Below are 19,583 nucleotides of genomic sequence, written 5' to 3'. Positions count from 1 at the left end.
GGGATGTCCTGGATGAGCTGGTGACCCTCCATAACTTCAGTAACCAGTTCCTCCCCAACGCCTTGCGGGACTTCTTCCGACACATTCACGCCCCGGAGGAGAGAGGAGAATACCTGGAGACGCTCATCACCAAGTTCAGCCACCGGTTCTGCACCTGTAACCCGGGTCTGGTCCAAGATCTGGGCCTCAGTCCTGGTTCGTACTGACACACACACACACACACACACACACACACACACACACACACACACACACACACACACACACACACACACACACACACACACACACACACACACACACACACACACACACACACCTACCTGTGGGAGCTTCAGCTCTGGATCATCGACAGCCTGAAGAGAAACGGTTTAAAGCTCGTTACGTGATACTTGTTTGTTATTTTGTTACTTATAATCATTTCTATCAAGTCAGTGATTTTTATTTGCATGAGATCACATCTTGTTCCCACGTTTTAATTCATTTGTGTGCACGAGTCTATTTGGTGACTAAAGTGTCCAGTTATTCAGACTGGCTCTGTGGCTACTCTAACAACAAGGCTAACTAACTCTGTTAACCAAGAACAGCTGTGATGAAGGGATGTTATTCTTAGTTAAAGACTAACTTTGATATTGAGAGCTTGTGGATTATATCGTTAGCAACATGCTAACTTTGAGGATGCTATCGACTTCATAGTGGGAACGAATTCACCAAAACGTAGGAGAAAAATGCTATTTCAATAGATTTACAATTCTTCTTCTCCGTAATAAACCCCAACATAACAATCCACAAATGTGCCTCAGTGCTCAGTGACATCATCCTCAGTGCTCTGTGACATCATCCTCAGTGCTCTGTGACATCATCCTCAGTGCTCTGTGACATCATCCTCAGTGACATCATCCTCAGTGCTCAGTGACATCATCCTCAGACATCATCCTCAGTGCTCAGTGACATCATCCTCATGTTGGTGCTCTCAACAATAAAAGACTGAACAGTGAATCTGCTCACTGAAGAAGAAATCACCGTCTCTACGTTCATCTAAACATCCTCTGATCCTCTGGTTACTGCTCAACACCTCCTCCCACTCCTCCTCACTCCTCACAGTCGGATGGGCAGACTAACAGTCGGAGGGACAGGATGATGACTACTAACAGTCGACAGGGACAGGGTGATGACTGTACTAACAGTCGACAGGGACAGGATGATGACTGTACTAACAGTCGGAGGGACAGGATGATGACTACTAACAGTCGGAGGGACAGGATGATGACTGTACTAACAGTCGGAGGGACAGGATGATGACTGTACTAACAGTCGACAGGGACAGGATGATGACTGTACTAACAGTCGGGGGACAGGGTGATGACTGTACTAACAGTCGACAGGGACAGGATGATGACTGTACTAACAGTCGGAGGGACAGGATGATGACTACTAACAGTCGGAGGGACAGGATGATGACTGTACTAACAGTCGGGGGACAGGATGATGACTGTACTAACAGTCGACAGGGACAGGATGATGACTGTACTAACAGTCGGAGGGACAGGATGATGACTGTACTAACAGTCGGAGGGACAGGATGATGACTGTACTAACAGTCGGAGGGACAGGATGATGACTACTAACAGTCGACAGGGACAGGGTGATGACTACTAACAGTCGACAGGGACAGGATGATGACTACTAACAGTCGACAGGGACAGGATGATGACTGTACTAACAGTCGGAGGGACAGGGTGATGACTACTAACAGTCGACAGGGACAGGTTGATGACTGTACTAACAGTCGGAGGGACAGGGTGATGACTGTACTAACAGTCGACAGGGACAGGATGATGACTGTACTAACAGTCGGAGGGACAGGATGATGACTACTAACAGTCGGAGGGACAGGATGATGACTGTACTAACAGTCGGAGGGACAGGATGATGACTACTAACAGTCGACAGGGACAGGGTGATGACTACTAACAGTCGACAGGGACAGGATGATGACTACTAACAGTCGACAGGGACAGGATGATGACTGTACTAACAGTCGGAGGGACAGGGTGATGACTACTAACAGTCGACAGGGACAGGTTGATGACTGTACTAACAGTCGACAGGGACAGGTTGATGACTACTAACAGTCGACAGGGACAGGTTGATGACTGTACTAACAGTCGACAGGGACAGGTTGATGACTATTAACAGTCGACAGGGACAGGTTGATGACTGTACTAACAGTCGACAGGGACAGGTTGATGACTGTACTAACAGTCAACAGGGACAGGTTGATGACTACTAACAGTCGACAGGGACAGGTTGATGACTGTACTAACAGTCGACAGGGACAGGATGATGACTGTACTAACAGTCGACAGGGACAGGTTGATGACTACTAACAGTCGACAGGGACAGGTTGATGACTGTACTAACAGTTGGAGGGACAGGATGATGACTGTGCTAACAGTCCACAGGGACAGGTTGATGACTGTACTAACAGTCGACAGGGACTCTGCAGCTGCTGAAATTTTGACCCGTTCGCTCGTCCACTAAATGAGGCGGAAACCATCAGGGTTTTATTTTAAACGTAATCCCAGGACTGAGTAAGGTCAGTGGACCAGGACTCTAGCAACCGAGGGCTTTGTTAGTGTCAGCAGACCTCTGAGGACCCGATCCCTCCCTCTGCTGCGGTTAACTCCACCATCCTACTGCTGTAATGAGTAGCAGGATTAGTGTAACGGGTTGGAGCCCAAGGCAGGAGTCAGCCTTCTCATCCCATCCTTCCCTCTGCAGGTTGTTTGTGGGAGTCTGACCCGTCTGTGTCTCTCTGCAGATGCCGTGTACGTGTTGTGCTACAGTCTCATCCTGCTGTCCATCGACCTCACCAGCCCGCACGTCAAAAACAAGATGTCCAAGAGGGAGTTTATCAGGAACACTCGCCGAGCGGCGCACAATGTCTCGGACGACTTCGTAGGACACCTCTACGATAACATATATCTGATTGGCCACGTGGCTGCGTAGCTCCGCCCACAAGCTGTCCGTACTGCACTGAAGAAAAGGAACCGGTGATCGGGTTCCTCTCCACGTCTGAAAATGGATTTTAAACAGTTTTCACATCCCTGAAGGAACACAAGAAAACCGTAAATCTTCCTAGAAAGATGATAAAAAGGTGAATTTAACCGCTCCACTGTGAGACAGACTGGGACACCAAATATTAGTAACCTCGTAGATTTTAATCAGAGGGGTGAAACGTCATTAAAACCAAGTCACTGTAAAGAAGATGGTTTAAAGTGGAGCCATGAAGACGAGCTCTGACACTGCACTGATGGGAGGAGGAGGAGGAGCAGGAGGAGGGTGTACCAGGTGACCTGGTTTTCAGGGAACCACCCATTGGACCTCCTCCAGGAAGGTTCTGGTTCCGTCGGTGGTGAATTGGCAAATTGGCTTCAGATCTGTGTTCTCCGGTTCTGGTGTCTGACGGTTCTCCGGGCGAGCGGTCCGAACGCTGTGAGCCAAATGACGGAGACAACAACCACTGAACTGTTTTCAGTTCCTGTCACATCATCTGCACTCGACTCGGAGGACAGAACCTCCAACACGTCCGTTGGTCAGCGGACACGTACGAGATGCTTCATGATGAAGCTGACGGTCGTGCAGGTGGAAGCCAACAGAAATACACATTTAGTATTTCCAGCTGGCGACATTGATTTGAATTGAAGGTGTTGAAGGAGCTCGTTGTGTGAAATGTGAGCGGACGGTCATCAGGAGGGAAACGGAGAAAGATGATGTTAAGAAAAGAGGGTTTTATCGAGTCTCTGCAGTTTGATTTGTTATTGAAGGAAAAGACGGTGTGAATATGAAGTTCTTGTGTTTTCTAGACATAATACTGCCATTTGTCATGTTGTTTTTCACCGTGCTCACGTATCCCCGGCGACCACAGGTCCAGCTGTAGTTCCTGAGGTTCCAGACTTCCACTGCTGCCACGGCGGGACCAGGAATCCATCGCTTTTAATCACATGTATTTTTATAATAATCTGTGAGAAGTAATCGTGCGTCTACAGGTTTCTTTTATGTCCTGGAAAAAAGAGCAATTATCCTGATTTTCCAGGGTGATCAGCAGTGTGCTGAAGTCATTTCTAAATCATATGCATAGTTTGAAGTGATGGATCACGTTCAGCGCAGCGTCAGTGTCTGAGCTGGTTTTAATGCATTAGTGAAACAGTGGAAGGAGATGATAATAAATACAGATGTGCAACAGTAGTAGAAATCTGTAAAAATATATCTGTGGAAATGTCAAACAAATCAAATCAGGACTTATTGATGACGTCAAACACTCAAATTCATGAAATATGTGCAGCTGCTTTTTAACAGTGACGTCCGTCAGACCTGCAGCTCAATAATCACTCGTAGCTTCTACCAATGAGTGCCAGCAGCTAGCATGTAGCCGCAGCTAACAGCTCACTGAATGTAACTATAGCAACAGACAGGATGCGGAGAAGTCTTTTCTAATTCAGAGGGTTTCTATGCTAACAGCTGGTGTGTTGCAACATAACTGACTTTTATTTATTGTTTTCATTTATTGTCTCCATTTCATTGTAAATCTGACCACGGTTGAAGATCCATTACTGCTGATTTAGAACAAAGATTTTACTGTTTAACTTATTAAATCCGCCGTCTGTTGTGGTTTGTTCTTTATTTTCTGGAGATACCAGAACGCACTGATTATTGATTTTAGTGACATATTTCAGCCAGCTGCCGTAATAAAGCTTCAGGTATCAAACAAAGTCCAGAAATCACCTCTTCTTTGATATGATGTTCTGCAGTCACAGATCCGGTTCTTCTTCCATTACGTAGAAGGTCCGGTTCTTCTGTCACGTAGAAGGTCCGGTTCTTCTGTCACGTAGAAGGTCCGGTTCTTCTTCTGTCACGTTGAAGGTCCGGTTCTTCTGTCACGTAGAAGATCCGGTTCTTCTGTCACATTGAAGGTCCGGTTCTTCTGTCACATTGAAGGTCCGGTTCTTCCGTCACGTAGAAGGTCCAGTTCTTCTGTCATATTGAAGGTCCGGTTCTTCTTCTGTCACATTGAAGGTCCGGTTCTTCTTCTGTCACGTTGAAGGTCTGGTTCTTCTGTCACATTGAAGGTCCGGTTCTTCTGTCACATTGAAGGTCCAGTTCTTCCGTCACGTAGAAGTTCCGGTTCTTCTGTCACGTAGAAGGTCCGGTTCTTCTTCTGTCACGTTGAAGGTCTGGTTCTTCTGTCACATTGAAGGTCTGGTTCTTCTGTCACATTGAAGGTCCAGTTCTTCCGTTACGTAGAAGTTCTGGTTCTTCTGTCACGTAGAAGGTCCGGTTCTTCTTGTCACGTTGAAGGTCCGGTTCTTCTTCTGTCACGTTGAAGGTCCGGTTCTTCCGTCACGTAGAAAGTCCAGTTCTTCTGTCACATTGAAGGTCCAGTTCTTCCGTCACGTAGAAGTTCCGGTTCTTCTGTCACGTAGAAGGTCCGGTTCTTCTTCTGTCACGTTGAAGGTCCGGTTCTTCTTCTGTCACGTTGAAGGTCCGGTTCTTCCGTCACGTAGAAAGTCCACTTCTTCTGTCACGTAGAAGGTCTGGTTCTTCTGTCACGTAGAAGTTACAGTTCCTCTTCTGTCACGTAGAAGATCCGGTTCCTCTTCTGTCACATAGAAGGTCCGGTTCTTCTTCTGTCACGTAGAAGGTCCGGTTCTTCTTCCGTCACGTAGAAGGTCCGGTTCTTCCGTCACGTTGAAGGTCGTCCTCAGAGCCAATCACAGCCCAGATAGAATTAAAACATGTATTCGTCTCATTCATGACGGGACGATGTGCCACCTGAGTTTTTTCCTTCTGAGATCCTCATGTTCAGTAACATTTACTCACATAGCTGAGCTCCACCCAAACCAGCTGAATCAGCTTCTTTTATGTGAACGATAACAAACTGATACTCAACTTACATAAAGTGTTCAACAGCATGTGAATGTCTGTCTGCATTTCTTAATGTCTTCAACTTCATTTCTGATCAGCTCTGTGAGTCTGCTGTGTTCCTGTCCTCTGATCTCTGTGTGTCTCTGTGGGCGGAGCTCCACCTCTGCTGCACTGACAGGTTGGAGGGAACGAGCGGAGATCATCCATTTGTTAATCCATTGCATTCCTAGTGTTGTTCTCTCAGACAGATAAAAGAATAAATAAATAAGAATGCTGAAATAAATCTCCATAAATACTTCAATACACCTGGGCAACCCCATATATATATATATATATATATATATTAATAATGTGTGTTCAGGTTAGGTTCAGGGTGGTGGATCGGCATTTAGGTTTGGAGTGTTTATGAAGCGCATTGAGGAAGAAATCACAGCGTGTGTTTGAGATCAAACAGGCAACAGAGTAAATCCTCTCCAGACACAATATGACCCTTGACCTTAGTGTGTGTGTGTGTGTGTGTGTGTGTGTGTGTGTGTGTGTGTGTGTGTGTGTGTGTGTGTGTGTGTGTGTGTGTGTGTGTGTGTGTGTGTGTGTGTGTGTGTGTGTGTGTGGAGAACATTGTGTCGACCTGTCATTCAGTTACAGTAAAATCACTCGTTAGTTTCAGCTGAATCAGAAACTCATTAAAACATCAATTGATAAAAGGAGCGATTAAATAAAGAACAGATTTCATGTTAGAGAACATTTGTGGTAGAAAATAACTTTTTAATGTTTTATGATTATGTTAGAAAAGCTAATGCAGCAGATTGGAGCTGCAGGGTTAATACAATCCACGGTCGTATTAATGTCAGAACCAGACTGATGTGGTTTCATGGAGTTCTGCAGTGAAGGAACAGAATGAAGCATCACGTGTTTGTAGGATGCTGATGGATGGGAGTGTTGGATGAGCTGGTCATGTGACCTGAGGTCAGATCATAGCATGGAGGCATGGTGAACCTGGAAATGGAAGTATTAATAAAGTGTGTTGTTTCAAAAAGAAAGAACCACTTCTCTCTGCTGCTGATGTTGACCCACTAGTCTCAGGAGAGGAGGATGATGATGATGATGATGAAGGTGCTGGTGTTTATGTAGTCCGGCTCAGGCCGACGGCCCGGGTCGGTGTCGTCGTCTGGTGGCGTCCCGGTCCAGAGCACCTCACTTAAACCTGCTGTGGATGATGGATGTCCTCCTGAGACCTGCAGCTCTGCACTTCATCAGCAGGACTCACACACACACACACACACACACACACACACACACACACACACACACACACACACACACACACACACACACACACACACACACACACACACACACACACACAATACACACATAGACATACACACACACACACACACACACATACCATGTTTTGGTCAGGTTTTGGTCTTGGAACTCTGCAGCAGCCATTTCTGCCGAGTCTCTTTCTTCTGGTGGAGTCATGAACACTGACCTGAACTGAGGCAAGTGAGGCCTGCAGTTCTTTGGATGTTGTCGTGGGGTCTTTTGTGACCTCTCGGATGAGTCGTCGCTGCTCTCTCGGGGTAATTTTGGTCGGCCGGCCGCTCCTGGGAAGGTTCACCACTGTTCCATGTTTTCTCCATTTGTGGATAATGGTTCTCACTGTGGTTCTCTGGAGTCCCAAAGCTTTAGAAATGGCTTTAGAACCTTTTCCAGACTGATAGATCTCAATTACTTTCTTTCTCATTTGTTCCTGAATGTCTTTGGATCTCGGCATGATGTCTAGCTTTTGAGGATCTTCTGGTCTCCTTCACTTTGTCAGGCAGGTCCTATTGAAGTGATTTCTTGATTGAGAACAGGTGTGTCAGTAATCAGGCCTGGGTGTGGCTCGAGAAATTGAACTCAGGTGTGATGAACCACAGTTAAGTTATGTTTTAACAGGAGGGGGAAACACTTTTTCACACAGGACCATGTGGGTTTGGATTGTTTTTCTCCCTTAATAATAAAAACCTTCATTTAAAAACTGCATTTTGTGTTTACTTGTGTTATCTTTGACTAATATTTAAATTTGTTTGATGATCTGAAACATTTAAGTGACAGACATGAAAAAAAATTGGAAATAAGGAAGGAGGCAAACACTTTTTCCACACCACTGTATATGGTACATGGTATATATGGTAAATATGGTATATATGGTACATGGTATATATGGTACATGGTATATGGTATATTATGGTACATATGGTATATATGGTACATGGTATATATGGTACATGGTATATATGGTACATATGGTATATATGGTACATGGTATATGGTATATATGGTACATATGGTATATATGGTACATATGGTATATATGGTACATGGTATATATATGGTACATATATGGTACGTGGTACATGGTATATATGGTATATGGTATATATGGTACATGGTATATGGTATATATATATATATGGTACATGGTATATATATGGTACATATATATGGTACATATATATGGTATATATATATGGTACATGGTATATATGGTACATGGTATATATGGTACATATGGTATATATGGTACATGGTACATGGTATATATGGTACATATGGTATATATGGTACATGGTATATATGGTACATATGGTATATATGGTACATGGTATATATGGTACATGGTATATATGGTACATGGTACGTGGTATATATGGTACATGGTATGGTATATATGGTACATATATATGGTATATATGGTACATGGTATATATGGTACATATGGTATATATGGTACATGGTATATGGTATATATGGTACATGGTATATATGGTACATGGTATATATGGTACATATGGTACGTGGTATATATGGTACATGGTATATATGGTACATATGGTATATATGGTACATGGTATATGGTATATATGGTACATATGGTATATATGGTACATGGTATATATGGTACATATGGTATATATGGTACATGGTATATATGGTACATATGGTATATATGGTACATGGTATATGGTATATATGGTATATATGGTATATATGGTATATATGGTATATATGGTATATATGGTATATGGTATATATGGTATATATGGTACGTGGTATATATGGTACATGGTATATGGTATATATGGTACATATGGTATATATGGTACGTGGTATATATGGTACGTGGTATATATGGTCTGACAGTCTTTGTTAGAACAGTTTCTCCGTGTAGTAACTCTGACAGCTTCCAACAGTCTGTTTAGCGAAGAAAAAATGAACACGAGTCACGAGAGAAACATGAATGGAAAACGTATTTAAATCCTTCACTGCAGTAAAAACATGAACACCAAAGAAACAACTTATTTCCCTTTAAAAAGCTGTAGAATTAAATGGAAATCATCAAGTGAAATACAACTGCAGAAAGTAATCCACACAATATATCGTCCTATGAGGTGCATTAAGATGGATTCATATTTCCTTCAAGCCCAACAGAACCAGCATGAAGAGTATCTGAAGAACCCGGCGGTTGAGCTGAACCGTGCAGCGAGGCGTCTTCAGCACACCAGCAGATGAGCCTTTTACTTCCTTCCTTTCACTTCAAATAAGCACTGCTGAAAACCGATGATCTTTAAAAGATCAGCGTTGGGCTCCAAACCTACCGATGTCCATTTTAGAAAGGGAAGTGTTTAATCATGAATCTTTAGTTAAACAGGGAAGACACAGTAAAAGCAGTGAAGCTGCACACATCGTCAACACTTACAAGATTCTAAGACATGAAATGAGTTGAATAACATCACTGACACACCAAACACATTATGATGTTTGCAAAACAAAAGATGTAGCACAGAGTGACGAGACTGCTTTTACTGCGTCCACAAGTGGGCCAGTTGACCGAGCTGCTGAGTGGCCTTTTGGCTGCTGTGTGGTTACTGAATTCTAGGTGGTTGCTAAGTGGTTGATAGGTTATAACTAAGCAGTTGCTAAGGTGTAACTAGGTTATTGCTGGATCCGAGGTGGTTGCTGAATTCTAGGTGGTTGCTAAGGTGTAACTGGGTGGTTGCTAGGCTGTATCACTGACCAAATGTATGAAACTATGTATCATTTGACACGTGACTAAAATGTGTCAAATGTGTTTAGTCGTTATATTTACACGTTAACATTTTTATTTAATTGTACATTAATGTAATTATTACATTTGACCAATTGACATTTCATTTACATCATCTTCTTATTATATAATATATATACACATATAGTTGGAGAAAAGTATCTTAACAGTAGTTGTGTTCACAACTGAATTTGAATTTCTGAACACACTCATCCAACGAACACACTCATCCAACTAAACACACACTCATCCAACGAACACACTCATCCAACTAAACACACACTCATCCAACTAAACACACTCATCCAACTAAACACACTCATCCAACTAAACACACACTCATCCAACGAACACACTCATCCAACTAAACACACACTCATCCAACGAACACACTCATCCAACTAAACACACTCATCCAACTAAACACACTCATCCAACTAAACACACACTCATCCAACTAAACACATTCATCCAACTAAACACACTCATCCAACTAAACACACTCATCCAACTAAACACACTCATCCAACTAAACACACACTCATCCAACTAAACACACACTCATCCAACTAAACACACTCATCCAACTAAACACACACTCATCCAACTAAACACACTCATCCAACTAAACACACTCATCCAACTAAACACACACTCATCCAACTAAACACACACTCATCCAACTAAACACACTCATCCAACTAAACACACACTCATCCAACTAAACACACTCATCCAACTAAACACACTCATCCAACTAAACACACTCATCCAACTAAACACACTCATCCAACTAAACACACTCATCCAACTAAACACACACTCATCCAACTAAACACACACTCATCCAACTAAACACACTCATCCAACTAAACACACACTCATCCAACTAAACACACTCATCCAACTAAACACACATTCATCCAACTAAACACACTCATCCAACTAAACACACTCATCCAATTAAACACACACTCATCCAACTAAACACACTCATCCAACTAAACACACTCATCCAACTAAACACACATTCATCCAACTAAACACACTCATCCAACTAAACACACTCATCCAACTAAACACACACTCATCCAACTAAACACACTCATCCAACTAAACACACACTCATCCAACTAAACACACTCATCCAACTAAACACACACATCCAACTAAACACACACTCATCCAACGAACACACTCATCCAACTAAACACACACTCATCCAACTAAACACACTCATCCAACTAAACACACTCATCCAACTAAACACACTCATCCAACTAAACACACACTCATCCAACGAACACACTCATCCAACTAAACACACACTCATCCAACGAACACACTCATCCAACTAAACACACACTCATCCAACTAAACACACACTCATCCAACGAACACAATGATGATTTATGAACCAATGGTTTGTGTAAACAGGATGATATCAGACTCTAGATGTTCAGAATTAGCTGAGGACCTGAATCATGTCCCTGACCACTCTCTGTGCTCGTCCTGAGAGCAGCTGTTGTCCAGCTCTCTGCTCAACAGACGCTGCCCGTGTCTCGGCTCTTGTCAGATGTTGTGCAACACTCTGCAGCAGCTGTTAGAGCCAGCCAGCCCATCAGAGACGCTCCCAACCGTGATTCATGAGCTCAGCAGAAACACAAGCACACGATCGCTGTTAGACCACGTTCTCTCTGGTTCTCTCTGGTTCTCTCTCGTCTCCATGTGTCTGTCTCCTGGTAGATTTACGGCTGCTGGTGCAGCTCCAGGACAGCGCAGAGCTGCGAGCTTATGTTCTCATCACAGACAGGAAGGAAGGAGGAAATTGAACGAGGTGAGCACTGAGCATTATGGGAATGAAAAGAAGTCCTTTTATCAGAGACGAGGCTGAGGATGATGTCTGAGGACAAAATATGTTTAACACTCTTCAACATTCAAATATAGAAACTTCACCCCACAGGCTGCTTTAACAGAAACGTGGTGCAAGTTCAGACGTGAAGCAGAAATCCCTGCAAGTTTCTGCAGCAGAAGAACCGGGCTGCAGCTCGGTGGGTCTGAGGTTCCACCCGGGAGGAGCTGTTCTGCAGAAATAGTGAGTTGTGACATCGGTGAGTGGTCGGTGCTCCCTCTGAGGACAACCCACCAGGACACAGGACGCCTTTGTCTCAGCACAACGTGACAAAGGACAAAAGCGTATTCACACACACCGCTGGAGTGCTGGAGGCTGTGATAGCCGGGTTCAAACTGCAGTTTGCCCCGATGGAGGTTCAACATCTGAGGAGCACGAATGCACCCAGAAAATATCACGGAAGTCTGAGATAGAAGCTCAAAGGTAAAAGTCTGTCTGACGATCTCTTTATTCTTCTATTACAGTGGAATATTTGGTCATTAATGTTGATCCTCAGGGAAATATTAATATTAACATCTGATGGTGATTCGTACAGATTGATAGAACATTTACTGTAACTTTGATATCAGGTCATAAAGTTATGATGTTGAATAAAATCAGAAGACCACACAAATGGATGAAGGCGACACTCATGTTAGCAGTTCTGTGAGGTTCAACCAATCATCATCCATCAGTGATGTCATCATGATGTCATCATGATGTCATCAACCATCAGTGATGTCATCATCCATCAGTGATGTCATCATGATGTCATCATGATGTCATCAACCATCAGTGATGTCATCATCCATCAGTGATGTCATCAACCATCAGTGATGTTATCATGATATCATCATGATGTCATCAACCATCAGTGATGTCATCATCCATCAGTGATGTCATCATGATGTCATCAACCATCAGTGATGTCATCATCCATCAGTGATGTCATCAACCATCAGTGATGTTATCATGATGTCATCATGATGTCATCAACCATCAGTGATGTCATCATCCATCAGTGATGTCATCGTTGGTTTGTGAACGTTATGAATTCTCCAGTTCAGATTCTGTCCGTCACCATCTTTGCTAGTTCGGAGCGTTTCGGAGCAGGAAGTGACCATATTTGGACGAGCTGGGGGAGGAGCCAGCGGTGGATCTGACCGATCTACGGAAACCTGACGATACCCCCGCCCACCGATAGCTGTAACCTGACTGCACCACAGGCCTGTCAATCAAACAGACACGCCCCCAAAACAGGTCTTCTTGAATCTTCTTTTCTAATGAATGAGGGATTATTTTCAGATGGACCTCCAGAAAACTAAGAAGAAGGAGTGACTTTAGCTAACAACACCGAGATAACTGATGGAGACATTTTATTCACTTTGGATTTGATGAGAGAAGTTGAATGGGAGTCTATGGAGCCGGAGGCTTTTTGGAGCCGACCTCTAGTGGCACTCGCTGGTATTGCAGCTGAAGACACTTCTGGATCAGAACCATTTTACAGACCTGAAGCTACGAACACTTTTACATCCAGTTTGTAGTTTGTTCAGCTAACTACTACCATCATACTAACTAGTTCATAATAAAAATGCCAACGTACTAAAATGTTCACTACATGTAAATATAAAGGACATCTGATGGAAATGTGGAGATTATTTGGTCATAAACTGTAAAACATGGACACATTTCAAATGTATTAATTGCCTACATCATTAAAACTCCTACGTTGGGCCTCATCATGTCTATAACTCATTAATATAATCTATTCCATCACCAACGAGACGTTTCACCAGAAAACAGAAATATTATCGTCAAGATGAAACATCAGAGGAACACGTCATGAGAGCTTTTAAATGCAACACGTCCTGGAAAACCAAGGTTTATTCTAACCACATCAACACACACACACACACACACACACACACACACACACACACACACACACACACACACACACACACACACACACACACACACACACACACACACACACACACACACACACACACACACACACACACACACACACACACACACACACACACACACACACACACACACACACACACACACACACACACACACACACACACACACACACACACACACACACACACACACACACACACACACACACACACACACACACACACACACACACACACACACACACACACACACATCACCATCTCTCATCTGCAGCAGCTAACGACACATACAGTTTAGAAACATGTCTGCTCTACCGACCAGCTTCAAACCCTGAGGTGTGTGTGTGTGTGTGTGTGTGTGTGTGTGTGTGTGTGTGTGTGTGTGTGTGTGTGTGTGTGTGTGTGTGTGTGTGTGTGTGTGTGTGTGTGTGTGTGTGTGTGTGTGTGTGTGCTCCAGCCATCTGTTAACCAGCTGTGGAATGATGTCTCACTCTGTCTCTCTTTCACTCTCCCACTCTGTGAACGTCCCTCCCCCTTCCTCACCCCTCCTCCCCTCCCCTCCTCCCCCTGACAGAGGCAGAGGTGAGCTGAGCTAAGTGGTGCAGAGATGCTTTATGGGTAAAAAAAAAATTAAAATAACTCTCAGAGGAGGTTAGCTCACTGACAACTTATTAACTTCACTCCTGACACACAGTCTGGATGACAGCCCCTAGTGGTCCTCAGTGGTACTACAGATGGAGTCTATGGAGACGGCCCCTAGTGGTCCTCAGTGGTACTACAGATGGAGTCCATGGAGACAGCCCCTAGTGGTCCTCAGTGGTACTACAGATGGAGTCCATGGAGACAGCCCCTAGTGGTCCTCAGTGGTACTACAGATGGAGTCCATGGAGACAGCCCCTAGTGGTCCTCAGTGGTACTACAGATGGAGTCCATGGAGACAGCCCCTAGTGGTCCTCAGCCCCTAGGTACTACAGATGGAGTCCATGGAGACAGCCCCTAGTGGTCCTCAGCGGTACTACAGATGGAGTCCATGGAGACAGCCCCTAGTGGTCCTCAGCGGTACTACAGATGGAGTCCATGGAGACAGCCCCTAGTGGTCCTCAGCGGTACTACAGATGGAGTCCATGGAGACAGCCCCTAGTGGTCCTCAGCGGTACTACAGATGGAGTCCATGGAGACAGCCCCTAGTGGTCCTCAGCGGTACTACAGATGGAGTCCATGGAGACAGCCCCTCGTGGTCTTCAGCGGTACTACAGATGGAGTCCATGGAGACAGCCCCTCGTGGTCCTCAGCGGTACTACAGATGGAGTCCATGGAGACAGCCCCTAGTGGTCCTCAGCGGTACTACAGATGGAGTCCATGGAGACAGCCCCTAGTGGTCCTCAGCGGTACTACAGATGGAGTCCATGGAGACAGCCCCTAGTGGTCCTCAGCGGTACTACAGATGGAGTCCATGGAGACAGCCCCTCGTGGTCCTCAGCGGTACTACAGATGGAGTCCATGGAGACAGCCCCTCGTGGTCCTCAGCGGTACTACAGATGGAGTCCATGGAGACAGCCCCTAGTGGTCCTCAGTGGTACTACAGATGGAGACAGCCCCTACTGGTCCTCAGTGGTACTACAGATGGAGTCTATAGAGACGGCCCCTAGTGGTCCTCAGTGGTACTACAGATGGAGTCCATGGAGACAGCCCCTAGTGGTCTTCAGTGGTACTACAGATGGAGTCCATGGAGACAGCCCCTAGTGGTCCTCAGCGGTACTACAGATGGAGTCCATGGAGACAGCCCCTAGTGGTCTTCAGCGGTACTACAGATGGAGTCCATGGAGACAGCCCCTCGTGGTCCTCAGTTGTACTACAGATGGAGTCCATGGAGACAGCCCCTAGTGGTCCTCAGTGGTACTACAGATGGAGTCCATGGAGACAGCACCTAGTGGTCCTCAGTGGTACTACAGATGGAGACAGCCCCTACTGGTCCTCAGTGGTACTACAGATGGAGTCTATAGAGACGGCCCCTAGTGGTCCTCAGTGGTACTACAGATGGAGTCCATGGAGACAGCCCCTAGTGGTCTTCAGTGGTACTACAGATGGAGTCCATGGAGACAGCCCCTAGTGGTCCTCAGTGGTACTACAGATGGAGTCCATGGAGACAGCCCCTAGTGGTCCTCAGTGGTACTACAGATGGAGTCCATGGAGACAGCCCCTAGTGGTCCTCAGTGGTACTACAGATGGAGTCCATGGAGACAGCCCCTAGTGGTCCTCAGTGGTACTACAGATGGAGACAGCCCCTACTGGTACTCAGTGGTACTACAGATGGAGTCCATGGAGACAGCCCCTAGTGGTCCTCAGTGGTACTACAGATGGAGTCCATGGAGACAGCCCCTAGTGGTCCTCAGTGGTACTACAGATGGAGACAGCCCCGACTGGTACTCAGTGGTACTAAAGATGGAGTCCATGGAGACAGCCCCTAGTGGTCCTCAGCGGTACTACAGATGGAGTCTACGGAGACGGCCCCTAGCGGTCCTCAGCGGTACTACAGATGGAGTCTACGGAGACGGCCCCTAGCGGGTCCTCAGTGGTACTACAGATGGAGTCTACTGAGACAGCCCCTAGTGGTCCTCAGCGGTACTACAGATGGAGTCTACGGAGACGGCCCCTAGCAGTCCTCAGCGGTACTACAGATGGAGTCCATGGAGACGGCCCCTAGTGGTCATCAGTGGTACTACAGATGGAGTCTACGGAGACGGCCCCTAGCGGTCCTCAGCGGTACTACAGATGGAGTCTACGGAGACGGCCCCTAGCGGTCCTCAGCGGTACTACAGATGGAGTCTACGGAGACAGCCCCTAGCGGTCCTCAGCGGTACTACAGATGGAGTCTACGGAGACAGCCCCTCGCGGTCCTCAGCGGTACTACAGATGGAGTCTACGGAGACAGCCCCTAGCGGTCCTCAGCGGTACTACAGATGGAGTCTACGGAGACAGCCCCTAGCGGTCCTCAGCGGTACTACAGATGGAGTCTACGGAGACAGCCCCTAGCGGTCCTCAGCGGTACTACAGATGGAGTCTACGGAGACAGCCCCTAGCGGTCCTCAGCGGTACTACAGATGGAGTCTACGGAGACAGCCCCTAGCGGTCCTCAGCGGTACTACAGATGGAGTCTACGGAGACAGCCCCTAGCGGTCCTCAGCGGTACTACAGATGGAGTCTACGGAGACAGCCCCTAGTGGTCCTCAGTGGTACTACAGATGGAGTCTACGGAGACGGCCCCTAGTGGTCCTCAGTGGTACTACAGATGGAGTATTTGCGTTCTTTGGTTCGTCACTTTGTTTTAAAGCATCATTTCATGTGGTTCTTGTAACATGTACCTGAGATGACAGTCTGCCATGTTTGTCCTCTGGGTCGAACAGGAAGACAAAGAGCTGCTGAGCGGTTTGGTACTTTATTCTGCAGGTCATGCTTTTACCGAACTCTCACTAAAACACTTTGATTCCATTCAGTCTGCAGAAGAAGGATGAACACACTTTACTATCTACTTCAATCCTGAAGTGTGTTTTCTATCATGTAGAATCAGCTGATTCTGAACCATCAAATATAAATGATAAGAATATGAAAACACTCATTTGAAGATATATTTGATGTGTCACAGTCGTCTCTGGTGTGTTCATGATGGATGCACACACACACACACACACACACACACACACACACACACACACACACACACACACACACACACACACACACACACACACACACACACACACACACACACACACACACACACACACACACAGAAGTCTTAGTAACAACAGAAATCTTCTAGTAAACAGCAGGTGAAGAATTAACCGTCGACTTCATCAGAATAGTTTGTGGAAAGCTTTTTAATTTTCTCAACAAATCAGCAGGAGCCACAAAATCTACAGGTCACATTCATTATCACAGCAGTCTGCCAACAGTCCCTCCTCCTCCTCCTCCTCCTCCTCCTCCTCCTTCTCCTCCTCCTCCTCGTCTCCTCCTCCTCCTTGTCTTCCTCTTCCCCCTCTTCTCATCCTCCTCCTCCTTATTCTCTTCCTCCTTCTCCTCCTCGTCCTCCTCGTCTTCCTCTTCCCCCTCCTCCTCCTCGTCTTCCTTATTCTCTTCCTAGTCTTCCTCCTCCTCGTCCTCCTCGTCCTCCTCCTTCCTCCTCCTCCTTGTCCTCCTCCTCGTCTTCCTCCTCTTCCTCCTGCTCTTCTTCCTCTTCTCCCCTCCTCCTCCTCCTCGTCCTCTTTCTCGTCTTCATCCTCCTCCTCCTCCTCCTCCTCCTCCTCCTCCTCCTCCTCCTCCTCCTCCTCCTCCTCCTCCTCCTCTAGGAGCTGGGATGTTTCTCTCTTTTACCTCCTTCTCTCCTGCTTCATCATTGGTCCAAATCTTTTTCACATGTAAATGACCATCAACAATCTTCACTGAAAACCAAACAGAGTAAAATCATGAGACACATGCAGCCTTTGATCATGAGAATGAAACAGACCAGAACACAAACCTGAGACGTCTCCGTGAAAAGTCCTCAGTCAGTGTCCACCTGATGCAAATGTCCATTTTATGCAGATGACGTTGTGACTTAATTGACAGTTTGTCCAAATCTCTCTGTAAGACTTAGATGCTGCTAAACAACATCCATGGACCGACCGTCCTTCTACTCTGAGCCAACATCAGGCCAGAGGTGGAGAAGACGCTGCGCTGATAACAGCAGCGATACTAAACTCATGAACCACCAACAGACAAACACGAAACAGGATTTCTAGATTCAGCAGCTGCTAATAAACCTGCCGATGAAATGAGGTTTCAATTTAGGAAACGAGATCTGGACAGTCTTGGTTTCATCTGGTCCGTTTGGACCTCCTGTATTGAGCTATGATGTCAGTTATATGAGCAGAACGAGGTAAAGATCTCTGCTCACTGAAGATGGTGGAAGACATTTTATATGTGTAGTTTGCATGTTCTCCAGGAGCCTGTGTGGGTTCTGTTGGGTTCTGTTGGGTTCTGTTGGGTTCTGTTGGGTTCTATTAGGTTCTGTTAGGTTCTGTTGGGTTCTGTTAGGTTCTATTAGGTTCTGTTGGGTTCTGTTAGGTTCTATTAGGTTCTGTTAGGTTCTGTTGGGTTCTGTTAGGATCTGTTGGGTTCTGTTGGGTTCTGTTGATGCACACCAGGTTCATTGTTGGTTCTAAACCAGGGGTCTCAAACTCGCGGCCCGCGGGCCAATTGCGGCCCGCGAGACGATATTTTGTGGCCCCCACCTTAACATGAAAGTTTAATGTTCATGCGGCCCGCGAGTTTTCTATGAATGGCACTTTCCAGTGTTGTGTGCGGAGCTGAACGAACCGACCAATCACGGTGGGGTATTTGGCTCTCGGGGGTGGGACATCGACCGGGCTTGATGCAAGCAGAGCAACATTTCTCAATGAGTGAAAGTGACAGCAGCGTTGCCATGGAGAGTTTTCTTCCGGGCCTGGCTGGCTGCCTCGTTTCTATCAGGCAAACGTGGACATCCGTCCCAGCGCGCTGCGTTCACAACACTTCCAAAAATAAGTTTTTTAAGTTGCTGCCCAGCGGGACATTGTACGTATATATGTCTCTCTCTGACAAAATAAATCAAAGTGATGCGTACGCGGTGAGATAAAAGAAAGGAAATAATGTAGTCTAATGTGGTCTGCAGTCACATACCGACACCTGTCCGTCGGCAATAACAGTCCCCGATAACCCG

General features: G+C 45.7%; 1 protein-coding gene and 1 long non-coding RNA gene across 4 annotated transcripts in view; both read left to right on the top strand.

Annotated features, from left to right (window-relative positions):
* The window catches only part of fbxo8 (F-box protein 8), a 12,208-nt gene extending 7,537 nt beyond the window's left edge, over positions 1-4,671 (top strand). For all 3 annotated transcript variants that reach the window (XM_069724729.1, XM_069724728.1, XM_069724730.1), the window contains exons 7-8: positions 1-195; positions 2,825-4,671. The exon at positions 1-195 is cut by the window's left edge and continues 2 nt beyond it. In XM_069724729.1, the coding sequence (XP_069580830.1) occupies positions 1-195; positions 2,825-3,012 (383 nt within the window). In that variant the 3' untranslated portion in view covers positions 3,013-4,671. The remainder of the gene's footprint in view (positions 196-2,824) is intronic.
* A 7,109-nt stretch (positions 4,672-11,780) lies between these two features.
* LOC138636631 (uncharacterized) lies at positions 11,781-13,059 on the top strand. The gene is made up of 3 exons (XR_011312311.1): positions 11,781-11,861; positions 11,988-12,359; positions 13,009-13,059. It is a non-coding gene; the product is annotated as an uncharacterized lncRNA (long non-coding RNA).
* Positions 13,060-19,583: the final 6,524 nt, after the last annotated feature.

The sequence above is a fragment of the Brachyistius frenatus genome, unplaced genomic scaffold (assembly GCF_029030835.1).
Source record: "Brachyistius frenatus isolate BFR_SWC_R1_liver_20210118 unplaced genomic scaffold, ASM2903083v1 Contig_392, whole genome shotgun sequence".
NCBI lineage: Eukaryota > Metazoa > Chordata > Actinopteri > Embiotocidae > Brachyistius > Brachyistius frenatus.
The sequence above is the reverse complement of the archived record's forward strand: the minus strand, read 5'-3'. Positions and strand labels throughout refer to the sequence as shown.